Here is a 23,513-nt window from a genome sequence, read left to right as displayed (position 1 = left end):
CACACTTTACTTCTTTTTCTGGCCTTCTTATAGTTTCTGAGACAAAAGTTCTTTAGAAAATTACCTTATAGATAAAATGTTACACAAGGGGGAGTCACAGAAGAACAACGTTTGCATTAAGGTCAAAGCAACAGTCTCAGGTGGCCTCACTTGATCATGGTGCACACCTGTGGCTTCATCCTGGATCTGACCTAGAATGAATGTTTTGCCCTAATCACAAACTTGTCCCAAGCCTGTTTCTCTTTTTAGTGTAACTGTGAAAGCTCATTCATTCGTTATATGCAGCCTTCACGTACTATTTTGAGGCAAGCACACTTTATTCTTTTTTTTTATTGGATATTTTATTTACATTTCAAATGTCATTCCCTTCCCCGTTTCCCAGACATAAGCCCCCTATCCTACCCCCCTTCTTCTATATGGGTGTTCCCCTCCCCAACTCCCCCATCTCACTCCTCCCCACATTCCCCTACACTGGGGGAGAGGGACCAGCCTCTTTTTTTTTTATATATAAGTACACTGCAGCTGTCCTCAGACACACCAGAAGAGGGCATCAGATCCCATTACAGATGGTTGTGAGCCACCATGTGGTTGTTTCAGGAAGAGCAGTCAGTGCTCTTAACCACTGAGCCATCTTTTCAGCCCCCCACTTTATTCTTTTTTCTTCAGTTTAAATCTTTTATTTCATTAACTTAAAGGTGAACAAAATGTGTATTCCAAACCTTATTAAACATATATATCTGAAATATGTTTACACGGAGGACAAACAGAGTATTTCAAGTAACTTATGGGACAGTCATTATCTGTTAAAAATATTCTTTCTTCCATACACACAATTTTTCTTTTTACATCTAAAAGCTGGATGTAAACTTGTAATGTAAACTGACTTCATTGTTAACTGTTGAAGATGGGAGACACACGCTCGCAGCTCAGTTAAACAACACAACAAAAAGCTGTTCCCTCACACGCAAAGATGCCATGTCTCTCCCAGCAGAACTGCACACTGTATGTTCACACCACATCATTTCTTCTTCTTTCCTTTCCCTTTCTTACTCCCCTCTCCCTGCTGAAGACTTGGGTCAGCACCTCCTGACTTCTGAGTCCTTGTTTTTTAGCTTGGGTATCATTTCTGCTATGTACAGCATCACCGACTTACGTGATGGGAACTGTACAAGACAGAGGCTGCCATCTTCCTGTTTGAGCTGTACCCGGACTCTGCGTCTATACTGAACATCACGATTCCATTCTCTGGAGTACATTTTGTTTTTCTCCAGAAACGCATTCAGTCCAACTGCTGAACACACATCCTGAATCTTAGTAGCCGTGGGGTTTTCTACAGCCTTACTCATGGGGATCCGCCTCCCCTCAGCTATGGTCTTCTTATTATTTAAATATTATTTATTAGATACAAATAAACCTGTCCTGGTTGGCTGGGGACCTTGCGGCAGCGCATGCCATCTCCACCAGAGCCCCTATAGCCTCGCCAGCCCAGCAGGCCGAACACCAGCGGGAAGTTGACTCGGACCTCGGAGCCCCCCACTTTATTCTTGATTCTAACTTTATTGTATCTTTCTGGCAAAACAACTAAAGCCATCTCTTCAAACTTTCTTCCTAAAATTATTATTATTAGGGATTCTATAAATCATTAATTCATCTAAACAGCATTAATTCATGAAGGTTCATCTTTATGTTGTTCTGTAGGAAATCTGACCAGCGGAGGGAGAGAAGTGATTCCTGAAAGTTAGCCTTTGACCTTCAAGTGTGTACCTGCACTCACACGCATGCCCCATATTTCAAATCATATATAGCACGTGCGCGCGCGCGCGTGCGCACACACACACACACACACACACACACACACACACACACACACACACACGTATGATGGGCTTCCTCTCTCCCTGTGTCCCATTGGTACTTGTCTTATTTATCGATCTATTTATTTTAGACATGGTCTCACGTATCCCAGGTTGGTTTCTCTTCCCTGTGTAGCTGAGGGTGATCCTGAATGTCCTGCTTTCCCTCCACACAGCGATGGAGTTATGGGCTGGTACTGCCATGCCTAGCTTCTGTGGGGCTTAGCCCAGGATTTTGACTGTGTTAGGCCAGCACTGTGAGAACGGAGCTGTGGCCCCAGCCCCTCGTCTCCTCTTCTCTCCTTCTTTTGAAGCACAGTCTCCTCGTGTGGCTCAGGCTGCTTCGTTCCTAGTTGTGAAGCCTCCCGTTGACAACGCTGGTAACGCAGGTGGAGATGCCAGAGCACTGCTGTCCCCGGGTGGGGGAGGGCACGAATGGAATCCCAGCGTGCCCATGGCTCCCTCTCACCAGCATTCTGTGCCCTGCAGTGCGGCTTCCTGTTGTGGTGCATGGCTCCCAGCCCGTCCAACGGGGCTGAACTGCTGTACCGGCGTGTCATCCGTCCCATCTTCCTGAAGCACGAGTCCCAGGTAGACAGTGTGGTGAAGGACGTGAAGGACAAAGCCAAAGAGACTGCAGACGCCATCAGCAAAGAAGGTGAGGCTCAGGGACAGCTTGTGCACTGTGGAGGATGCCATGTCCTAGGCTCAAACAACAGGCGTAGTGGACACCTGTCCTCCCCCGGTTCCTCTGCTCCCTCCTCAGTGACATTCAGTGTGGCCTTCAGTCATCATTTTAGAAAAGTGACTTCCACCACAGGCCAAGAATTCAGAGTGCCAGCTGGGTAGATGGCTGTGTATCCAGTTCAGGTTGGCCTGCAGTTAGCAATCAAGAAAACGCCCCAAAGACACGCCCGAGGCCAGTCTGATGGAGGCAGCTAGACAGCGGAGGCTCCTCTGTCTGGGGAGTCAGGCTGAAAATTAAGATCAGCTGTCGTGAAAACTTCCTGACTCAGACTTGAAAAATCAACAGAGAGGAGACCTCAGGGTAGATTGTTCAGGAACTGCTTGTGGGGAAAAAAAGCTTGGAGGTAGAAGCCATGAAAGAAACAGAGGATGGTGGGAGCAGGGTCGGCCACTGAGCGGTGCAGACTGTGTTGCTGGAGTGGTTTGAGCAGAGCAGGGTGACTGGCCGCTGCGTGAGGAGCGGACTAAGGGGATTTAGCTCAGCGGGAGAGCACTTACCTAGCAAGCGCAGAGCCCTGGGTGGGTTTGGTCCTCAGCTCAGGGGTTGGGGGATGTGAAGAAGGAAGGAAGTATACAGTCTAGCTAGGATGTTGCCATCTGGTTAGAGATGGTGGCCTCGTGATTTGTAGCAGTGACAGTAAAGTAGCGATAGTAAGTATGAGAGTCTCGATGGCTTGTTAAGGTGGGGACGGTAGGATTTGCTTATGAATTAGGCTGGGAGTTTGAGAGAGAAAGAAGCCAAGGCCAGCAGTGATAGCCTGAACAGGTCAAAGGGTAGGCTCGACATTGAAGTGGGAAGACTGGGTAGCAGAAAGACAGCATCCGGTCCTGGACAGATGTCCGACGTGTCTGTTAGGTAGAGACCTGCGTGGAGCAGTCAGAGAGCCACTCGATAGGATGTTGAGAGCCCCAGGCTTACACCGAGGGTGTGAGAGATGAACGCCAGCCTGGAGAAGCTGATCAGGGTAGCAAGAAGGCCAGAGAGTAGTGTCCAGTGAAGTGTCCTTCATGCCACGTGCTGTGAGGTTAGATAGAGGATGACTCCAGGACACGGCTGTCAGACTCAGCAGTGAGGAAGGATTAGTGACTCGAAGAAAGCAACTTTATGGGCACTGGGAACAAACACCTGATCGGAGAGATTTGAGGGACAGGAGCAGTGTCATGGGAGGACAGGGTGATATCTGTGGGGAGGACACAGGGACCTTTCGTAAGGTAGGAGAAACAGCAGGTTTGAACGTGAATAGGAACGGTCATAGAGGTCACAGGGTAAGGGCAGGGGAGCTGCTAACAACCAGGTCTTCAAGCAGAGATGGCATAGTGTAGCACAGGGTGAGTGGCCAGGGCGGGACCTTCTGTGAGGAGGGGAGTGGGGTCGGTGTTGGAGACGCTGGTGGCCAGTGTGCAGCTGGGAGTTTGACTGCTCAGTAAGAGGGGACGGGGACGGGAGGGTGACGAACAGGAGGCGGCATGGGTGCTGTTCAGGGAGGGTCTGGTATATGGGGTATACGTGAGTATCCAGGTATCACGGGTCATCAGGTCTCTGTCTCAACTGCTCAGGTCTAGCTTTGGATCTAGAAAGCAGACCCCAGTAGGATTTAGAAATTAAGGCTGGAGAGATGGGTCAGTGGTTCTCTGATGGTTCAGGGTCAGTGGGGATCTCTCACACAGCTAGCTGAGAAAGACTGTCTCCCTCCTTGATGTCAACATTTCCTGGTGATTTGGAGGAGCAGCTGTAGGACGCCTGTGGACAAAGGGGTTCCTTGGCTCTCACTGGGAGACTCTGGGCTCCATCAGAACCAGCTGCCATCTGTGGTGGCTCACTCTGCCCCACCCTCTCTCCCCCAACACTTCCTGTCTTGGGGGATAGTGGCTCAGTGAGCAAGTCTAGGTGTGTGCAGTATGATGTGGGTTCTGTCCTAACTCTGGTTACCATGACAGTCGCTGCTTTGATGATTGAAGGAGACAGGACAGATGGTCCAGGTGAGGATGTCACACAAGCCTCAAGGCTGGGTGACCTTCAAGAATTCTGCTTGCATCTAAGGAGGTGCCTTGTCCATTTCCTAGAAGCCCCTCTTAGCCTTGACCACAAACCTTGGTGTGTTCTCATCCATACACCAGTCACCCGCCTCAGTCACCCACATTATCAGGTGGTCAGGGAGGGAGGATGGAGCTCCCATTACAAAAGCTCTTGATACAGTTTTCTTTTCCCTCAACAGTCAAGAAGGCTACGGTGAACTTGCTGGGCGACGAGAAGAAGAGCACCTGAGTCCTGGCTGGGCGGCCCCTCCCCCACTCACCCCCTTAGAGCTCCGTGTTATGCTAGGGACAGTGGCACAGGTGTTGGATAATGTTGCCTTGGAAACTTTCTGATGTATTAAAAATGGAATGTGTTGTAAGGTGTTTCGCTTTTATTGTCATATATGTAGGGAACGTTTTCATTTAAATCTAACAGAGTGGGCAGTACCTAAAATTTTTAAATATGAGTCTGAAGACACGTCACTATATTCCAGGAAATTCAAACCGAGATTGGAAATCTCTGTCCGTAGGCCCTGTGCTCTGCGGGGCTCACCTGCATGCGTCTTCCTGTGCTTACAGTTTGGAAACCTTTGTGTTGTGCTTCACTCGGTGTATGATTTTATATAGTTCTGTGTTTTAATGTATCTGTGTATATACATATATATGGAAAATGTTATAGTTTGGCTAGAACATGCGTAGTGCTTGTGAGAAGAGGCCAAGGAAGGTTGCAGACACCACCTGTGACCTGTGAAGCAAGATCCCCCCCCCCCAAGGCTGGAATGCTGTCGTGATGAGTGCGCTTCCAAATACCATTTCAGAAAGTGATACAGATGGGATTGGGGATTTAGCTCAGTGGTAGAGCGCTTGCCTAGGAAGCGCAAGGCCCTGGGTTCGGTCCCCAGCTCTGAAAAAAAGAGCCAAAAAAAAAAAAAAGTGATACAGATGAGTAAGACATCCCATCCCCCAAGACAGCCCATCCCCCAAGACAGCCCATCCCCCAAGACTTCCCACCCCCCCAAGACAGCCCATCCCCCAAGACAGCCCACCTCCCAAGACTTCCCGCCTCCCATTGCATACCTCAGTTTTTAAAAACATGATCCCATGTAGCCCAGGAGAACTCTGAAGTCCTGATCCTCCTGCTGCCTCCACCTCCCAGCTTCTGCTCACTGCAGGCTGGTGCCCCATGGTGGCTTACGTGTGCCGTCTTGTTCGTGTAACAGCACATTGTATACTGATAGCATCCAGCTCTAAGAGCAGTTCTGGACAAGTGAGGGGCAGCGGCGGCTGGGATGAACTTTTCACTCTTTGTTTTTATGGCCAACCTCAAGAGGTCTCCCTACTTTATAATTTGTAATTATTAGCATTCCCTTACAGATGCTTCAGTCTATGTTTCGTTTAAGTGACCGCCTGTCAAAGTGGCTTGCTGGGTCAGAGGTTTGGATCTAAGAGTCTGTGCTTTGCACCTCAGGCCAGCTTTTCAGCCTTTGAGTTGGTCTGAAGGAGCTGTCTGCCAAAGCCAACAGCAGGAGTTACCTTCAGGACAATGGGCAATGATTCTCCTACAGATGACTCAGATCACAATAATATACAATACTAACAATACAAAATAAGAGGGTCACAGGGTTCGTTTTCCTGGGAATACTAGTAATCATTAGGCATCTTCTGACTTAAGGTGGGGGGATCTTTTTAGAAAATAAAAACAGTTGTTTATAGAAAACCAATTGTTAGGTCTTAAAAATATTTAGGTCCTTATAAGTAAAAGCACGTTTTTCTTGTTGGCAGAGTGAAAATTAACATCGACGATGTAATCTATAAGAACAGTGTTAATATACAACATACTCTATGTGAGGGGATGGGCAGGCAGGGACTCACAGTTACTTAGAGGTTCTTGGTGGAAACACTGCTGCAGTGAAGTAAACCCCAAAAGCAATTTTGCCCTATCAACCCCACAGCTTTCACCAGAGCAGGCGCCGGGAAGTCATTACTTCTAGCAGCTGTTAGTAGGAGAAATCATTGACTTCTGCCTGCCCGTCCTTCCCAAATAAAACAGTGTCATGACTACGAGTGTTGACAGTGAGCTGGCTGGAAACAAAGTGTTTATTTGTATCTGAGTGGTATTTCAAAGACATATAAAGTTCCAGAATTCTTGCTACACTTTAAAGCTTGCTGTTGTAGGGCAATTCTTTCCTGTCAGTCATTTGGACTGCATTGCTGCTGTTGTGGGGAAGAATCCTCCATCCACACCTCAGAAAACAGTCACGGCCTAAATAAAATATCGCCTGGCCTCAGATGTGAATAGGAGTGCCCGGGCCTTCCTTACGTGTTCCCAGACTCCCCTGGCTGCCATACCTGGAGAGAACACTGAACTCTGTGTGGACTGTTCCTTCCTGTGCGTGTATCTCTGACAAAAGTTACTGACTGGACAAAGTGAGAATGAGAATTACAACATATACTCAAATAAAGATTATGTTTATGTGGTCTGTCAAGATATCTTTAAAATGTTTTATTAACATTTAGTATGCATGTGTGTTCTCGTTCGTGTGCGTGTGTTCCTGTGCGTGTGTGTGTGTGTGTGTGTGTGTGTGTGTGTGTGTGTGTGTATGAGTGTGTGTGAGTGATATGTGGGCATACACATCATAGTGGAGGTCAGAGGACAGTTCGGTTCTCTCAGACTTGGTGGCCAGTGTCTTGTCTTACAGAGCCTTCTCTGGCCTCAGGATGTTTTGCAATGTTGTGCTGTGTTTCAGAGTGGCTGACCTCTCAAAACTGAAACCACAGATAGGAATGACTGTAAGTAACTGGCCATATTCAGTGTTTGTTTATTATATTTACTTTAAATTTTGCTAAGATCTATAGCTTATAGTTTAACAAAAAAGTCCACACTAAATCTGGCTTGCATCGACATCGGTGGTCTCTGTCCCTAGCCTGGTACAGAGACTGAAACTGTGTGTTTCTCTTCACCAACGCCTCTCCCACCAACGCTGACTCTGCTTCTCCAGAGCTCTGAGACTGCGCTCTCCAGCCCGAGCTCTGCTGCAGTTACACCCCCCCACCCCCACCCCCCGTTAATGTTCTTTCCCTGCAGCCCGCCGGAGTCACCGAGACAGTCTTAGTTTAACATAACAGATGACACAACCGCTGGGCGCAGAATCTATCATCCTAAACTCATCCACTGCTCTATGTTGGAAATCTGGCGGCGGAAGGCACCAGCCAGCTACCAGGTCTACGTCCTGCCTCTGCCTTGCTAGAAAAAGAGCAGCTGCCTCCTTTTCTCCCAAGGATTGGCTTCTAGGCACCTTTATTAGCCAATCAATTAATTAGGGGAAAATTCCCCTACAAAGATCTGGGTTAGAAAAAGAAAATTCCACAAAATAAGATGAAATCTGGTAGTTTAGTGAGAATTGAATATTATTAATCCCATTCCACACTGGGTCTGTACTTTCCCCCTCGTGGTTGGTTTGTTAAAGGAAGGCGCCCTAAGGAAAGCAAACCCATTGATCCCATCTACCAGTGCTTAGCCTGGATTGGGAGGAACACAACTCTGCTTTCTGCCCACACAGAGCATTGCTCACAGACGTGCAGTGCAGTAACTGTGGTTAGTGTCTACTGTGCAGTCCAGGCCGGCCTTGAAATCACCAGCCTCCCCACCCTCCTCCCCAGCCTTCCCAGGGCTAGGATCACAGGCATATGACACCCTCAACACCTCCTCCAAATAATTCTGTACTTTTATTCTAATACGAAGACTGAAAAGAAGGGGGGAAAAAAAACCAAAACCAATAAATAAATAAATAAATAAATAAATAAATAAATAAATAAATAAATAAATAAACAAAAACAAGGGGCTGGGGATTTAGCTCAGTGGTAGAGCGCTTACCTAGGAAGCACAAGGCCCTGGGTTCGGTCCCCAGCTCCGAAAAAAAGAACCAAAAAAAAAAAAAAAAAAAAAACAAACCCCCACAGCCTGTGACTGGTCTTTGAAATAGCACTTCTGTGGCATGGTAGGAGCTTAGCAGTGTGTGTGAGCCCACATTTCACTACCAGCACAGAAGCCAAACAGGCGCATACTGGAGCACGCTCTCTGGTCAGTGTTTTCTTACCCTGTTTTTATTGTGTGTCTGTAAACACAGTGTTTAGTGGGACAAACACAGCTCAGGTCCTAACTAACAGTATAGTTCTGTACAGTAGGACAAGTGAATGCATTTGAAAATGACCTTTGGGACTGTCTGGTTTCTAACTGTAATATTAACCCTTAATCACTTACAATGCAAAAGACCAGAAAGCAAAATGGTTGACAGAGGCTTGCAGCCCTCACCTCCGCAGAGTCAGAAGTGTCGGGTATGTTTCTGCATCATGAAGTGGGCGTCCACTGGAGAACACTGGACTCCAGAGAGTCACAGAAACCTTGTTAGATTTAGTGTTCTGGAGCCACATAGGAAATGCCCCAACACCCACTGCCTAGCTCTGGAGACAGGACCTTCCCAACACGGGTGCTGCCCTTGGGGTTGCAGGACACTTGGGTACCAGCTGTGCAGTAGCTTGACTTTGGAGACGGATTTACTGTCATCTTCCAGCAATGCAGGGGGCCAGAACCAGGAGCCACCTTGAAAGGCAGAGTTTAGAACTTTGTTTGAATTTAGGTGGGTGTAGGAATCAGAGTCCCTCGCACACCCCATCACTGGGACCCCACAAGCATTAATTACACCGCACTGACATGGGGAGTGTCTATTTGCTTTCTGAATCCAACTCGGTCATCAGAGTAGCCGACCCGAGCCTACTGGACGTTCGGCAGTGCAAGGAACAGGTATTGGCAGATGTGGAAGGTGGTGACTGCAGGAACCGGATCAGGGGACTTGCTCTGAAATCTCGACGCAGCCAGGGCAGGTGTGGTCCTGCTGCCCCTCTGATTGCACTGAGCTTGGGCACCGTTAATGCAAGGCTGAGAGCAAGCACCATGCTTCCCACTGCCCTACTACAGGAATTCCTTGCCCTAGGGCGTGTACTAGCCTAGCTAGGGGCTTTGGTGATGAAGTTGGCCCAGGGAAGCCCAACTCCCAGGTAATAAACTACTCCAGAGGCAGACGAGAAACACGAGTTCTGCTGCTCAGCTCCATGGTTCCCCCCTTAGCCTTGCCCCTGCGCCTTGTGTAGTGTGGGACTGCATGTGAGAGTGCAGGGTGCCGAGGCTCCTGTGGCCACCTCTCCTCATGGACCATTCTGCCCCACACTACTGACTCCCGGGGGGCACGTGCTTGGCTACTAGGGCCAAGGGCATTTGCTAGTTGCACAGATGGCTTTGAGCTCATGGTGATCCTCCTGCCGCAGCCTCCCTAGTGCTGGGATTACAGATGAGAGAGCCACTACCCTTGTCTTTGAAGTATGCTTTTAAAATTCCGTTACTTATTTGCTTATCTGTATGCACACGCGGCCTGAATAGGTACTGGTGCGTGTGTGTGGAGGTCGGGGGATACAGAAATGGGTCGGTTTTCTCTCTCCTCCCAATCGGTGGGTTCCAGGAACCAAACTCGAGTTGCCAGGCCTGCAGAGCAAGTGCTTTGTCCATTGAGTCCTCTCTTTGTCCTTGAGAGAACATTTTGACAACTGATAATTTGTAGTTGAACCCATGACATTTTAAAACAAAGCAAATAAAAGTACAGAATATTGAATTTGAAAGAAAACAGCAGGTTTCCATGTTATATAACAAAATACATAATTATAAGAAACCAATAAATCAAAACAGCAACAACACACTTTGCAGTGTCTCCAGCTTTAATACACGCAAGAATTGCCTAGAGATTCTCTTAAATCTATTTGAATTCTAGGCTGGGCCAGCACTGCTGAGTTTTTCACATATCCCAAGGGAGGCACTAATGGATCTTCAATATCTCTGTCTCTCCCTCCCTCCTCCCTTCTTCCCGCTCTCCCTCCTCTCCCTTTTCCTTCCTCCTGCCTTCCCACCTCTCTCTCTCTCTCTCTCTCTCTCTCTCTCTCTCTCTCTCTCTCTCTCTCTCTCTCTCTCTGTCCTTGGTATCTGACCAGGAGCCTTGTAACACCACGTTCCCAAGCCTACTCTACACTTAGAAGCACCTCCAGACTGAGGTAGGGATGGACTGAACGATACCAACTCTAAGTAGTGGTTCAATTAGAAAATGTATTTGTAGGTCAGGAAGATGGCAGGCATACAAGCTCGTGGCAGGGGAAAGAGAGAAAGCAAAATGGAGCTCTCCTTTTCTGCAGATGAAAGTTCATGCCAGACTTGGAGAGGATGCTGGGCAGGGCTACTAAAGGCTCACCACCCACCATTCCAAGCAAGGGCAGCTGATCTCAGGATGAGCAGCTAAGAAGGGAAGCTGAGGTCCAATGGAGCACAAGAAGCTCCCATGGCTGTGTTACTTGTCTTCTCAGGGACCATGTTGAGCACAAACGCCTGGGTGGGAGGCACTCCCTTAACCCACTCACAGTCATTTTCCATGAACCTCTCATCCTGGGGTGTAGCCACAGGGCTGCCAGGCATCTCCCCTCCAGCACTAGGCTCAGTGGGGCCAGGGCTGGCTCTCATTGCTCTGGCTAAGGCCCAGGGCAAGCGTGGCTGCTTACATATGGCTTCGCCTCTGCTCACAGCACTGCATTTGGTGTCTGTCCAGTTTTCCTGAGAACTTTCTCATACATCTTGTCAAGCCTGGTGACTAAGTTTGGTCCCTGGGCACCCATATGGTGGAAGCAGACACCCAACTCTTTCAACTTGTCCTCTGACTTCTACGGCACACGTACACACACACACACACACACACACACACACACACACACACACACGTACACACACACACACACTCACACACACACACATACTCACACACACTCACACACATACACACACAACACACTCTCACACAAACACACTCACACACACATACTCACACACTCACACACACTCACACATACATACACACTCACACCCATTCACACCCACACTCACACCCACATACACACTCACACACACACACTCTCTCTCTCACACACACACACACACACACACACACACACACACACACACACAGAGTAGCAATTAAAAACAGTCTTTCTTCTGGGGATGTAGCTGTTGGTAGAACACTGGACTCAGTCCCCAGCACCAAGCGGTGGCACTCAGGCCTGTAACCCCAGCCCTCCAGAAGTGGAAGAGGGGGGTCAGCTCAAGAGTATACCTGGCCAATGTGGGCTACACAAGGCCTTGTCCTCAAACAATAAGTCCTTCCCGAATCTACAGTTCAAGGTGAACTATTTCTGGTTATCACAATGTCCTTCACGTGCACTGTCATTTTCTTTGTATGTAAGGTCAGACCCAGGGCTGTCTTCTGTCCCTTGCTCCCTCTCCACTGCCCAAGTCTGAGTTTGGGGCTCCTGGGAAGTGAGGCAGCACAGATCTAATTATCTTTCTCCCTATGCACTCAGTGGTAAGGAACCGGAAGTCAGTGCTCTGCCCCATGGTTTCCCTCTCCCTTTTCTGGCCACTTCAGAGGCTCATAGAGTCAATAGCATCGACCTCATGCAGCTCCCCCTGTACACAGGCAATTTTTTTTTCTAGAAAGACCTCAGCAGCGTGTCTTATTGTCCACAGCAAAGGTCACACCAACAGACACCATAACGAGCTTAAAAGCCTGTCATACTACTTTCAAGGACTGTAATTATATACTTTTTAAAATGTGTGTGGGGCTGGAGAGATGGCTCAGTGGTTAAGAGCACTGACTGCTCTTCCCAAGGTCCTGAGTTCAAATTCCAGCAACCACATGGTGGCTCACAACCATTTGCAATGATATCTGATGCCCTCTTCTGGTGTGTCTGAAGAAAGTGACAGTGTACACACATACATAGAATAAATAAATCTTAAAAAAGAGTATTTAAAAATGTGTGTGAATGCCTGCGTGTGTGTCTATGCCCCACACGTGTGCTTCATGCCCACAGAAGCCAGCAGAAGGTATTGGATTACCATGGGACAGGAGTTAGGATGTTGCGAGCTGCCATGTGGTTGCTGAGATTGGAACTCTGGTCTTCTGCAAAGGTAGCAAGTGTTTTGAACTGCTGAGCCGTCTCTCTAGCTTCTGTGACGCATTCGATAGCCCATCGGCCATTTGGAGACATCTCTGTGCTCCCTGGTGGAGCCCATTCTACTTTATACAACACAGAGGAAGGTGACTTCCCTGGGAGTCTTCCTGGGGACACTTCACCTTCAGGAGGTTTGCTTAGGCACCCCCACCCCCCGTGGCAGGGCAATGGCATTGTTAATGCTGAGAAGGTGACAGTACTGGGAGCCCTGTGGGTTCTCCACCTTCAGACAACTTCAGTTGCATGACCTTTCACAAACGGTAGAGACGATAACCCCCAGACTCATCCTTAGTTCTAGAGCGCTCCACATTCGGGCAGCACGTGTTCTGTTAACGTTTCTTGGGGAGATAGGCAAACATCCATTCAGCCCAGATAGAATCCTACAGTCCAAAGAAATGAATCCACTCGTCCTGTTTGCTGAACTAATGATTTTAGTCTCCTAGCCAGTGTTCTATTGAGAGGAGGCATCATGACCACTCTTGTAAGAGAAAGCATTTAACTGGGGCTGGCCTACAGTTTCAGAGGTTTAGTCCATTATGGATGGGAAGCCTGGTGTCACACAGGCAGATATGGTGCTGGAGAAGCAGCCGGGAGTTTGATATCAGGATCGACAGGTGTCGGAAACAGGCAGACATTTAAAAGCCCCCCTCCAGGGACACTTCTTCCAACCAGGCTACGCCTCGTGAACCTTACCAAGTAGTGCCACTTCCTGACGACTAAGCATTCAGATATACGTCTATGGGGGCCGCTCCTATCAGACCACAATTAGGGTTATTGGCAATTTATGATTGACTATTATACCACGGAAGAAAACCTTGTCTGCCCCACTCCACCCCACTATTCTGATCTTCAGGAGGTACGGGTTCCCATTGGCTATGTCTTCAGGAAGGGGAGGGCCACGTGATTAAGTTAATGGGCTTCTAGTGTTGGCCTGAGTTCTAGCAACGCCACAGTCATGCTGTGCCTTGGCAGGTGTAAGCCACCACTCCAGGAATTACTGTGGAATGAATTCACAAGAACATTTCCAAGTTAGTTTCTTCAGAGAAACTAGAACTTCTGGGTGCTAAAGCACAGGTCATTTTAATAACTCCGGTGGGAACAATGCTTTGTTTGAAGGAAGGTTTTCATGTAGTTCAGGTTGGCTGGAACTGGATGTGTAGCTGAGGCCAGCTTTGAATTTCTGATCCTCCTATCTCCACTGCCCAGATGCTAGACTGATTGTAGGTGTGTGACACCACATTGGCTTGGAAATGTTTTGTGCCACGTTCATGCGCGCGCGCGCGCGTGCGTGCGTGCGTGTGTGTGTGTGTGTGTGTGTGTGTATGTGAGAGAGAGAGAGAGAGCCGGAGACTGACATTAAGTCTCCTATCACTCTCCACATTATCTTATGAGGCAGGGTCTCTCACTGATCCTGGAGCTCATACAGTTACTGGCTGGCCAGCAATGCCCTAGGATCTGCCGTCTCCCACACCACTGCACCAGGCTTTCACATGGGTACTAGGAATCTAAAGTCAGGCTTCCTGCTTGTGAAGCAACACTTTGATATTGAATGTCTCTCCAGCTCAGAAACAGTGGTCGTGAGACTAACACATAAGCAAGTTTGAAGCTTAAGCCTGAGGTGCCAATGGTCACAGCAGATTAAGGACAGAGTTCCCACGGCCCCTCCTCACCTCTCTGCTTACCCACCTGTCCACGCTTTGCTGCGGTACCATCAACCTCTTCTGGCATTAACTGATTCCTTGGTGAAAGCTACAAAAGTCAGTTTAAATCTTTTATTTCATTAACTTAAAGGTTAACAAAATGTGTATTCCAAACTTTATTAAACATATATATCTGAAATATGTTTACACGGAGGACAAACAGATAGATATTTCAAGTAACTTATGGGACAGTCATTATCTGTTAAAAATATTCTTTCTTCCACACACACAATTTTTCTTTTTACATCTAAAAGCTGGATGCAAACTTGTGATGTAAACTGACTTCATTGTTAACTGTTGAAGATGGGAGACACACGTTCGCAGCTCAGTTAAACAACACAACAAAAAGCTGTTCCCTCACACGCAAAGATGCCATGTCTCTCCCAGCAGAACTGCACACTGTATGTTCACGCCACATCATTTCTTCTTCTTTCCTTTCCCTTTCTTACTCCCCTCTCCCTGCTGAAGACTTGGGTCAGCACCTCCTGACTTCTGAGTCCTTGTTTTTAGCTTGGGTATCATTTCTGCTACGTACAGCATCACCGACTTACCTAGAAATTAGAAGCTAGGTTTAGTGCAACAATCTTAGAAATAATACACAACACGTTATTGACTTGAAACCTCAGTCCTAGGCCCAGATCTCCACCCCTTACTCTTTTGAGAGAGGGGGGAGGACATATTAAACAACAGGCACCTCACCCCTACGCCCAGGTGACAGTGACACACACCCACGTCCAGCTCCATCTAACTACAAGAAGCCACCTTTTTTGCTTCAACATACCAACCTCCACATCTTTGATATCTGTTTACTGTCTTACCAGAAATAGGAGTATTCTTTTCACCAATAAATTTGAGCAGCTTTTCAAATCATAAGCTTTTTTGTGTACCTATTTTGGGTCCTTTAAGGCAGGAGGGAAATGTTGAGAGAAAACACAAAGTAGAAAACACTTTCATGTGTGCTGCTAGGCAAATGCCCAGCACAGAGCCACTTTCCAGCCCTGTCTATCAGTTTTGAGTCAGAATCTTAAGTTTCTGGCAATGACTGATGTATAAAAACCACTCATTTATATTTAGCTAAAAACAAACAATTACATTATCAATTAGCCTGACAGTCCAATTGTTTTAATAAAATTGAAGATATTAAAGGGGGGGGGAAAGAACAGCTCTAAATTAAAATATACACAAGAAAAAGTTAAAAATAAAAACTTAAAGATGTGACACTCTGCTTCTGAACTAAAACCATGTATTCATACACATAATATGTGTGTATATATGTGACAGGTATACACGTCAGAAAATAACTTTGTGGAGTCTGAACGAAGGTCATCAAGTGCCTTTGTCCTCTGAGCTGTCATAGTCCCCACCCCCCGCCCCCGCAGTTGTCTCTATTAGTCTCTGATCCCCACTCCCTACCTCCTTTACTACTCACCAGTAGGTAAGTATTGTCTGAAAAATGGGTATGTTAGCTTCTAGTTCATTTAAAAAACCATTTTTATCAATAATAAATCCATTGCCAATAGTAGTGTCACTATTCAAGTTGACGTGAGTGGGACCTCAGTAGGAATACTCCTGCTTCTGTCACTCGCATTGCTCTTTAGATTTATTTTGCTGTATTGGGGCTTGAACCTAGGCCCCTGTGCGGTAAGTAGAGTCTAGCACTGAGCCACATCTCCAGACTTCTTGGGTTTTCTAATTTGAGACAAGGCCTTACAAAGTTGCTCAGGTCAGTCTTGAATTCACTCTACAGGTCGCATAGGCCCTGAACTTGCGGCAATCCTTCTGCGTCAACATTCTGAGTGTTGGGGCTATGGCTGAGTGGTATTCATACCCTTTGTACAAGATAACCTTACCCCAGAACCCTATGTGTTCATTTTAAAACACTTACGTGATGGGAACTGTACAAGACAGAGGCTGCCATCTTCCTGTTTGAGCTGTACCCGAACTCTGCCTCTATACTGAACATCACGATTCCATTCTCTGGAGTACATTTTGTTTTTCTAACACAAATAAAACAAAACAAAAATAGGTCTTCAGAGTTATGGCATCAATGAGGTGAGAATAAGACACAGTGATGAGATCCCCGTCATACCTCCAGAAACGCATTCAGTCCAACTGCTGAACATACATCCTGAATCTCAGTAGCCGTGGGGTTTTCTACAGCCTGAATAGTTAAAAACAAGGACGGTCACCAGCGGGGTTTCAAGTAGTTATTACTACATTGTTGTGCAGATTATTTCTAATATTATGACTAAAACAGACTAAACCCTAGTGTTCTTTTTTACAATTTATTTTTACTAAGGTTTAAAAATCCCTAAGAACAACACAGTTGTGTGTTTCTCTCTCCTCCAACATTAGTACACTGTGTGAGAGAAGGGACTTCGTCAGTACATTCTCCCACAAAGCCTGACGTTCTGAACACAGTAGGTACTAATACAACTGACCGGTTAAACGCTTACACACAGCTGCTGCAGAATACTGACCGTTACCCACTAAAGCTGGACATGACTGCCTATGGCCCCGCAATTCGAGTGGACATTCAACAGTTGAATATATATACTCAAGCATGTTCATAGTAGCACTGCATCTTATTTTTACCATTTTGTTTGTGTGTTTATGTACCATATTTGTGCAGTGCACACAGAAGGCAAAAGAAGCCTTGGATCCTGTGGAACGGAGTTATAGATGGGTGTGTCACCTCGTGGGTGCTGGGAACGGGTCTTCTGCAGAGGCAGTGAGTATTCGTGTCTGCTAAGCCATTGCTGTAGCCACACAGCACTGCTTAGGGAGCGTGGGATGCACACAATGCAGCTCTGCAGAGCGCTGCTTGTAGCAGGGGCAGGGGACATTTACACACCCTCTACCCCAGGGTCATTTGGTCATGTTGGGAGACAGATTTGTTTCAGAATAACTAGATAAGAGGGGAGTTTATCTAGCAGGTAAAGGCCAGAGATGTCATCATGCATCTTAGAACGCACAGAACTGTCACAACGAACAACTCTCTGATTTGGAACTGTTGATGGGGGCTGGAGAGATGGCTCAGCAGCTTAGAGCTTAGCCTGCTCTTGTAGAGGACCCGAGTTCAGTCCCAACACCCACTCAGGCAGCCCAGCTCCACGGGATCTGACACCTCTTCTGGCCTCCACAGTGCCTGCATTCGCACCTGCACATTCCCACACACTTGACACCTACAGATACACAAGAATAAAAATAGAGTAAACCTTTAAAAGAAGCAAACGCTGTCAACGGTGCTCCTGCTAAGAAACTCTTGCTTGGAGCACTTAAACTACACGGCAGGGGCTGGGGTGTCGCTTAGTGACAGGGAACTTGCTTGGCCTACTTGAGGCTTTGCATTCATTCCTGAGCGTCAAAACATGCAAACATTTCTGGTAAGACTATCAACAAATCTCACATTTTAAGGATCTGTGAAAAAGACAGGAGAGTACACAATGACTAACCCCATACATATAGAGTGAAACACCAGCTCAAGGCAACCTATAGAGTTGGAAATCAGAACAATGTTCCCTTGTCTGAGAGAGCACAGGGAAGACACAGGAGGCAGAGGGGATCTGTCTGCTGCCAACTGGCAATGTTTCTTCAGTTTGGGTGCCGTATCCAGTTTCCTTGTATGAAAATTATTCAATTTACATACTTTTCTAAGTTTGTTAGCTATACATCAATGGATTTTTTTTAACAATAAATATGCCAAGAGCACCTGGGAGCTGTTATCAAAAGCTTTATATTGGCCATTATTCTGAACAGTGCTCTGGAGGACACAAAGTGGACTTTACTCTTCAAATAGCCAAATGAAAGATACTGATATAAAAATAGCTAATTCTTTGCTTTAGACCTCATTTAATCATAAAATCAAATGCCTCTTTAAAAGTAGAATACAACATAAAAATTCTGTGAGCTCATTTATTTAGCTCTGGGCGCTTTCTAAGCTTAAGTTACCAGACCAGACCCTAACTACGGTTTTCCTATCTAAAGATGAGATCATTCAGAATTGTAAATCTCTTAGGGTCTTCCACATTTTGGGTTAAAAGCTCTACCACGAGACTATCCCCCACCTCCTATACCTACTTTCCACAAGTAGTAACTTTAAAGTGATTTTATACTCCTTTCAAAAACAATAAAGACAAAACTCAACAAAACTACACTTGTGCACACCTTTATTCCTATACTTTTTTTTTTTTTGGTTCTTTTTTTCGGAGCTGGGGACCGAACCCAGGGCCTTGCACTTCCTAGGTAAGCGCTCTACCACTGAGCTAAATCCCCAGCCCCATTCCTATACTTTATAAAGAGTTTGCATCCTGTGTGTTGTGCTATCCGATGCTATCACTTTGCTTTCATTGAGAAGACTGTCATAATCTTGGTTTTGAGACATGAAAACTCGACCCAGACCTCTTCTTTACAAATAAACCATTAAGAATTCTCTCTTGGGAACACTCCTCCATTGTTGGTGGGATTGCAGACTGGTACAACCATTCTGGAAATCAGTCTGGAGGTTCCTCAGAAAATTGGACATTGAACTGCCTGAGGATCCAGCTATACCTCTCTTGGGCATATACCCAAAAGATGCCCCAACATATAAAAAAGACACGTGCTCCACTATGTTCATCGAAGCCTTATTTATAATAGCCAGAAGCTGGAAAGAATCTAGATGCCCTTCAACAGAGGAATGGATACAGAAAATGTGGTACATCCTCACAATGGAATATTACTCAGCTATCAAAAACAATGACTTTATGAAATTCGTAGGCAAATGGTTGGAACTGGGTGAGGTAACCTAATCACATAAAAACACACATGGTATGCACTCATTGATAAGTGGCTATTAGCCCAAATGCTTGAATTACCCTACATGCCTAGAACAAATGAAACTCAAGACGGATGATCAAAATGTGAATGCTTCACTCCTTCTTTAAAATGGGAACAAGAATACCCTTGGCAGGGAATAGAGAGGCAAAGATTAAAACAGAGACTGAAGGAACACCCATTCAGAGCCTGCCCCACATGTGGCCCATACATATACAGCCACCCAATTAGACAAGATGGATGAAGCAAAGAAGTGCAGACCGACAGGAGCCGGATGTAGATCGCTCCTGAGAGACACAGCCAGAATACAGCAAATACAGAGGCGAATGCCAGCAGCAAACCACTGAACTGAGAATAGGACCCCTGTTGAAGGAATCAGAGAAAGAACTGGAAGAGCTTGAAGGGGCTCGAGACCCCATATGAACAACAATGCCAAGCAACCAGAGCTTCCAGGGACTAAGCCAATACCTAAAGACTATACATGGACTGACCCTGGACTCTGACCTCATAGGTAGCAATGAATATCCTAGTAAGATCACCAGTGGAAGGGGAAGCCCTGGGTCCTGCTAAGACTGAACCCCCAGTGAACTAGATTGTTGGGGGGAGGGCGGCAATGGGGGGAGGATGGGGAGGGGAACGCCCATAAGGAAGGGGAGGGGGGAGGGGTTAGGGGGATGTTTGCCTGGAAACCGGGAAAGGGAATAACACTCGAAATGTAAATAAGAAATACTCAAGTTAATAAAAAAAAATTCTCTCTTGTTTTGCAAGTGTTCTCTTCAATCTCATTTAAAAAGAAAAAAAGAAAAAAAAAAAAAAAAAGGAAGCAGTCATGGCTATAAGAAGCCAACCTTCCCTAAGCCTTTAATCGTTTAGGTATCAGATACTCACCTTATTAATGGGGATCCGCCTCCCCTCAGCTATGGTCTTCTTATTATTTAAATAAGCGGGGTAGATACAAATAAACCTGCCACAAACACACACGGAAAAAAAAAGCACAACTAGGTAACTTAAAAGGGATAATTTCATCGACATAGCAGAGACATCTTATACCGTAATTTGTTTTATATATAAAAAATATATATAAATGTGTGTGGGGTGTGTGTGTGTGTGTGTGTGTGTGTGTGTGTGTGTGTGTGTGTGTGTGTGTATTTAATGACGGAAGCAAAACAATACAAGTGTTACTTTGACACAACAGCCTGTCAAGAGTGCCTGAGGCTGGAGCGCGCTCTTACACATAAAGGAACAACTCAGAGAACATCAGGCGAGCCTCTCTGATAGCAACACTAATATAGAACGCTCATCTCGCGGCGCTACTGTTCTCCACCATCGAGTCCGGTTGTCATCGCACCGCATCCCACCGCATCGCACCGCACCGCACCGCACCGCACCACCCACTACCGCTACAGCGGAACTTGGTGCGACGGGAGCTCGGAAGCTGCAGACTGCCCCGAGCCCAGTGACGCTGCGGCCAGCCTTCCCGAGGACCCACCTGTCCTGGTCGGCCGGGGACCGCGCGGCAGCGCATGCCATCTCCACCGGAGTCCCTATAGCCGCGCCAGCCTAGCAGGCCGAACACCAGCGGGAAGTTGACTCGGACCTCGGAGAGCGCCCGCCCTTCCGGCGGAAGTCCTACTTCCAAAGCGGCCCGCGGCCGAGTTTCCCATACAGGTTGGTTCCGTCTCGGAGTGACGTGGCTTGAAGGACGGTCTTCGCGCGAGAAGAGTACCCTGCCTTTCAGGTGCGGGAGTTACCTCAGCCTGCTGCACACCCGGCTGTGCGCACTCTTCTGGTGTGGCCGGGACGGTTCACCCAGAGGAGTCTCTGTAGTTCGGAGCAAGATGTCGGTTAAATCTGGCAGGAAAATGCCCTTCTATGCTCATCTATATATTCCTGCTTCCCTCAGCTTGCTTTCGACTTAGTAAGGTAACATTTCAGAGCGGTGCACTTAGTACTTTTTGGCACTGTGCTGTATAAATATAAATGTTCCACACTTAACATCTTAGATGTTATATCTAAAGATATGCATCTTTAAACTTCGAAAGCGCATACCCTAAAATTTCATATTTTTGCATACATTGGTCAGCTGTGGAGGTGAAAGGGAAACGCCACTTCTGTTTTTTTATGGTCACAGTTCAAGTGACATAAAAAGCAGAGAAACAGAAGAAATGGATAGTTTAACTTTTATGTGGTACAGGAGCCTTTGGTTTTAAAGAAGCTGGAGAAAAAAAAAGATAATTTTATTGGATTACATCAATAATAGTAAGTTGGGCGATTATTTGAGAAGGTTTGAAAGATGAATTATACTAACATTTCTAAGTGATTTTCTTGGTTTAAGTCTTAAGAACACTGGTACCTTCCCTTCTAGAATGTTGTCTTCTACGTGAAAAACCTCCCCCCCCCTCCCCCTTCCCTCCCTGTAAGTATCACTATGGGCTCAGGACCCCCAAGACCAAGTTCTTAGCACAAAGGAGATTTATTTGTCCCAGAATGACTGAGAGTAAGGGAAAAGAGGCAGTGATAGGAGCTAGAGGATGAGGGAGAGGGAGGAGGGGTGTTTGTCCCTGGGGGCCGGGAGGGGGCGGGGCAGGACGGGACAAAGGACTGCCCCTGGATAGAGAAGACAGTTCTTTGGTACACAGGAAAAAGATGATTTATGTAAGTACAAGAGGAAGCGCCCTGTTAGGATGAGTTTTTTTTTTTTTTAATTGGGCGTGTTAATTAGATGAGGCAAAAGGGGCTTTTGCTTGCCGGACTTCAATACTTTGATAGCTGGACCTTGGTAGTCAGCCCCAGGAAGTGGCCAAATAAGGGAATAGACCTTGGGGGCTAGGAATGTTAGCAAGGCAGAGGGAAAGGGGAGAAGGGAAAGGCCTGTCAGAGCCAGGTTCACCACACTCCAGAAGGCCAGAGTCTTCAACCCCTAGAATTCAAGAGCATTTGCTGCTTTTGTAGAGGATCCCCTTATAACTTCAAGTTTCAGGAAGCTCTATAACCACCGGGTCACACTTATTTTGCATATGCAAATGAAATACTCACAACAGTGACAAAACAGTGCAAACTAGGAGTAACCTTGGGATCTGTGTTTCAAGAATGTTAGCTTAAATGTGACAGGATTGCAGAATAGGTTTTGTTGTTGTTCTTGCTTTTCTGTTTTTTTTTTTTTTGTTTTGTTTTTTTTGTTTTTTTTTTTTTTTGAGATGTTACTATGTTGCCCATAGTTTAGGTTGGTCTTAGAGTTTTTGCTTTGAGTCTTCTGGAGTCAGCCTCCCAAGTAGCTTGGATTACATGGTGTAACAGGAAATTAAATTTAGAAAGTGGTTTTGATAAACGGTGTCCATTCACTTAGTAGACTTAAGAGGGGACTAAAAGGAAGGTAAACGCCTGGTATCTTAAGTTGTGCCATGGCTCAGCAAGCAGGTAAAGGCAGAAGGGAGACCAGGAGTAACTGGGACATCGTAGCTGTCAGATCTATAATACTGTCCAGACACTGCATCAGTGTACCAGAAAGCCCCCAGCCAGTGTCCTAAAAGTGTGTCATTCCAGGTTCCAGGGAGCCTAGAACAACTGGCAAGGAGGCTGACTTTACCTGCCCAGCACTCTTTCTTCCTTCGTTTATACCCAGTGTTCAGTTTAGAAGTCCAGATCTCTGCTGCTGAGTTCAATCTCTGAAACCTACAGAGTGGAAGGAAAAGAACTAATTTCCTCCAATTGCTCAGATCAGACATGTGCTGTGGCACACCTGTATCCAAACACATTCACACGTAATAAATGTGAAAAAATTAGTGAACAGGATACATCTCTTTGTTTTCTCTAAGACTCATGCCAGCCAGCCTCATCAGCTAGGACAGCCGGGACCTCCAGGTGAAAGGATAGGAAAGCTATGGCAAGCTCCACAACTGATACCCATCTAGTTTTATTCCGGTTTAATGCCTTTCCTCCAAGACTGTGCATAGTTCTGCATAGGTCGGCCGTGGCTGCTTTCTCTGCACTTGAGATGTAGGTACGCAGTTGTGTTTTTACTCATTCTTGATCATTTGAGGTCTTTTGTTAGTGGAGGATTTTACTTTTTTTCTGGTGATTAGTCAAATGCTTAATACACTTATATGTTACTTTATGCACTGTAATTAATTCTCCCTCATCTGCCTTTACTAAAAGATGAAATAATTATTCTAAGATGTTTTAACATATTAATCATATAAAACAATGGGTTTTGCTGACAAATTATAAATTTGTCATATATACATAGACATAATGTATGTATGCGATGTGTCTCTCCACCGCCCTC

At 46.3% G+C, this 23,513-nt stretch overlaps 2 protein-coding genes and 1 pseudogene across 2 annotated transcripts in view; 1 reads left to right on the top strand and 2 right to left on the bottom strand.

Moving 5' to 3' along the window:
* The window catches only part of Reep5 (receptor accessory protein 5), a 31,245-nt gene extending 24,143 nt beyond the window's left edge, over nucleotides 1-7,102 (top strand). The window contains 2 exon segments of the mRNA NM_001108888.2: nucleotides 2,343-2,511; nucleotides 4,817-7,102. Coding sequence (NP_001102358.2) covers nucleotides 2,343-2,511; nucleotides 4,817-4,866 — 219 coding nt within the window. The 3' untranslated portion in view covers nucleotides 4,867-7,102.
* On the bottom strand, nucleotides 949-1,533 carry Srp19-ps2 (signal recognition particle 19, pseudogene 2; annotated as a pseudogene).
* Nucleotides 7,103-14,514: 7,412 nt separating the features above from the next.
* Srp19 (signal recognition particle 19) lies at nucleotides 14,515-20,767 on the bottom strand. The gene is given in 5 exon segments (NM_001106157.2): nucleotides 14,515-14,964; nucleotides 16,299-16,410; nucleotides 16,503-16,574; nucleotides 20,117-20,192; nucleotides 20,718-20,767. Coding segments are annotated over 5 exon segments (435 nt in total). The 5' UTR covers nucleotides 20,759-20,767; the 3' UTR covers nucleotides 14,515-14,830.
* Between the last annotated feature and the right edge of the window lie 2,746 nt (nucleotides 20,768-23,513).

This window comes from Rattus norvegicus, chromosome 18 (genome assembly GCF_021556685.1).
Source record: "Rattus norvegicus strain SHRSP/BbbUtx chromosome 18, alternate assembly SHRSP_T2T, whole genome shotgun sequence".
Taxonomy (NCBI): Eukaryota; Metazoa; Chordata; class Mammalia; order Rodentia; family Muridae; genus Rattus; species Rattus norvegicus.
Note: the sequence above shows the minus strand (reverse complement) of the source record. Positions and strands in the feature narration are given on the sequence as shown.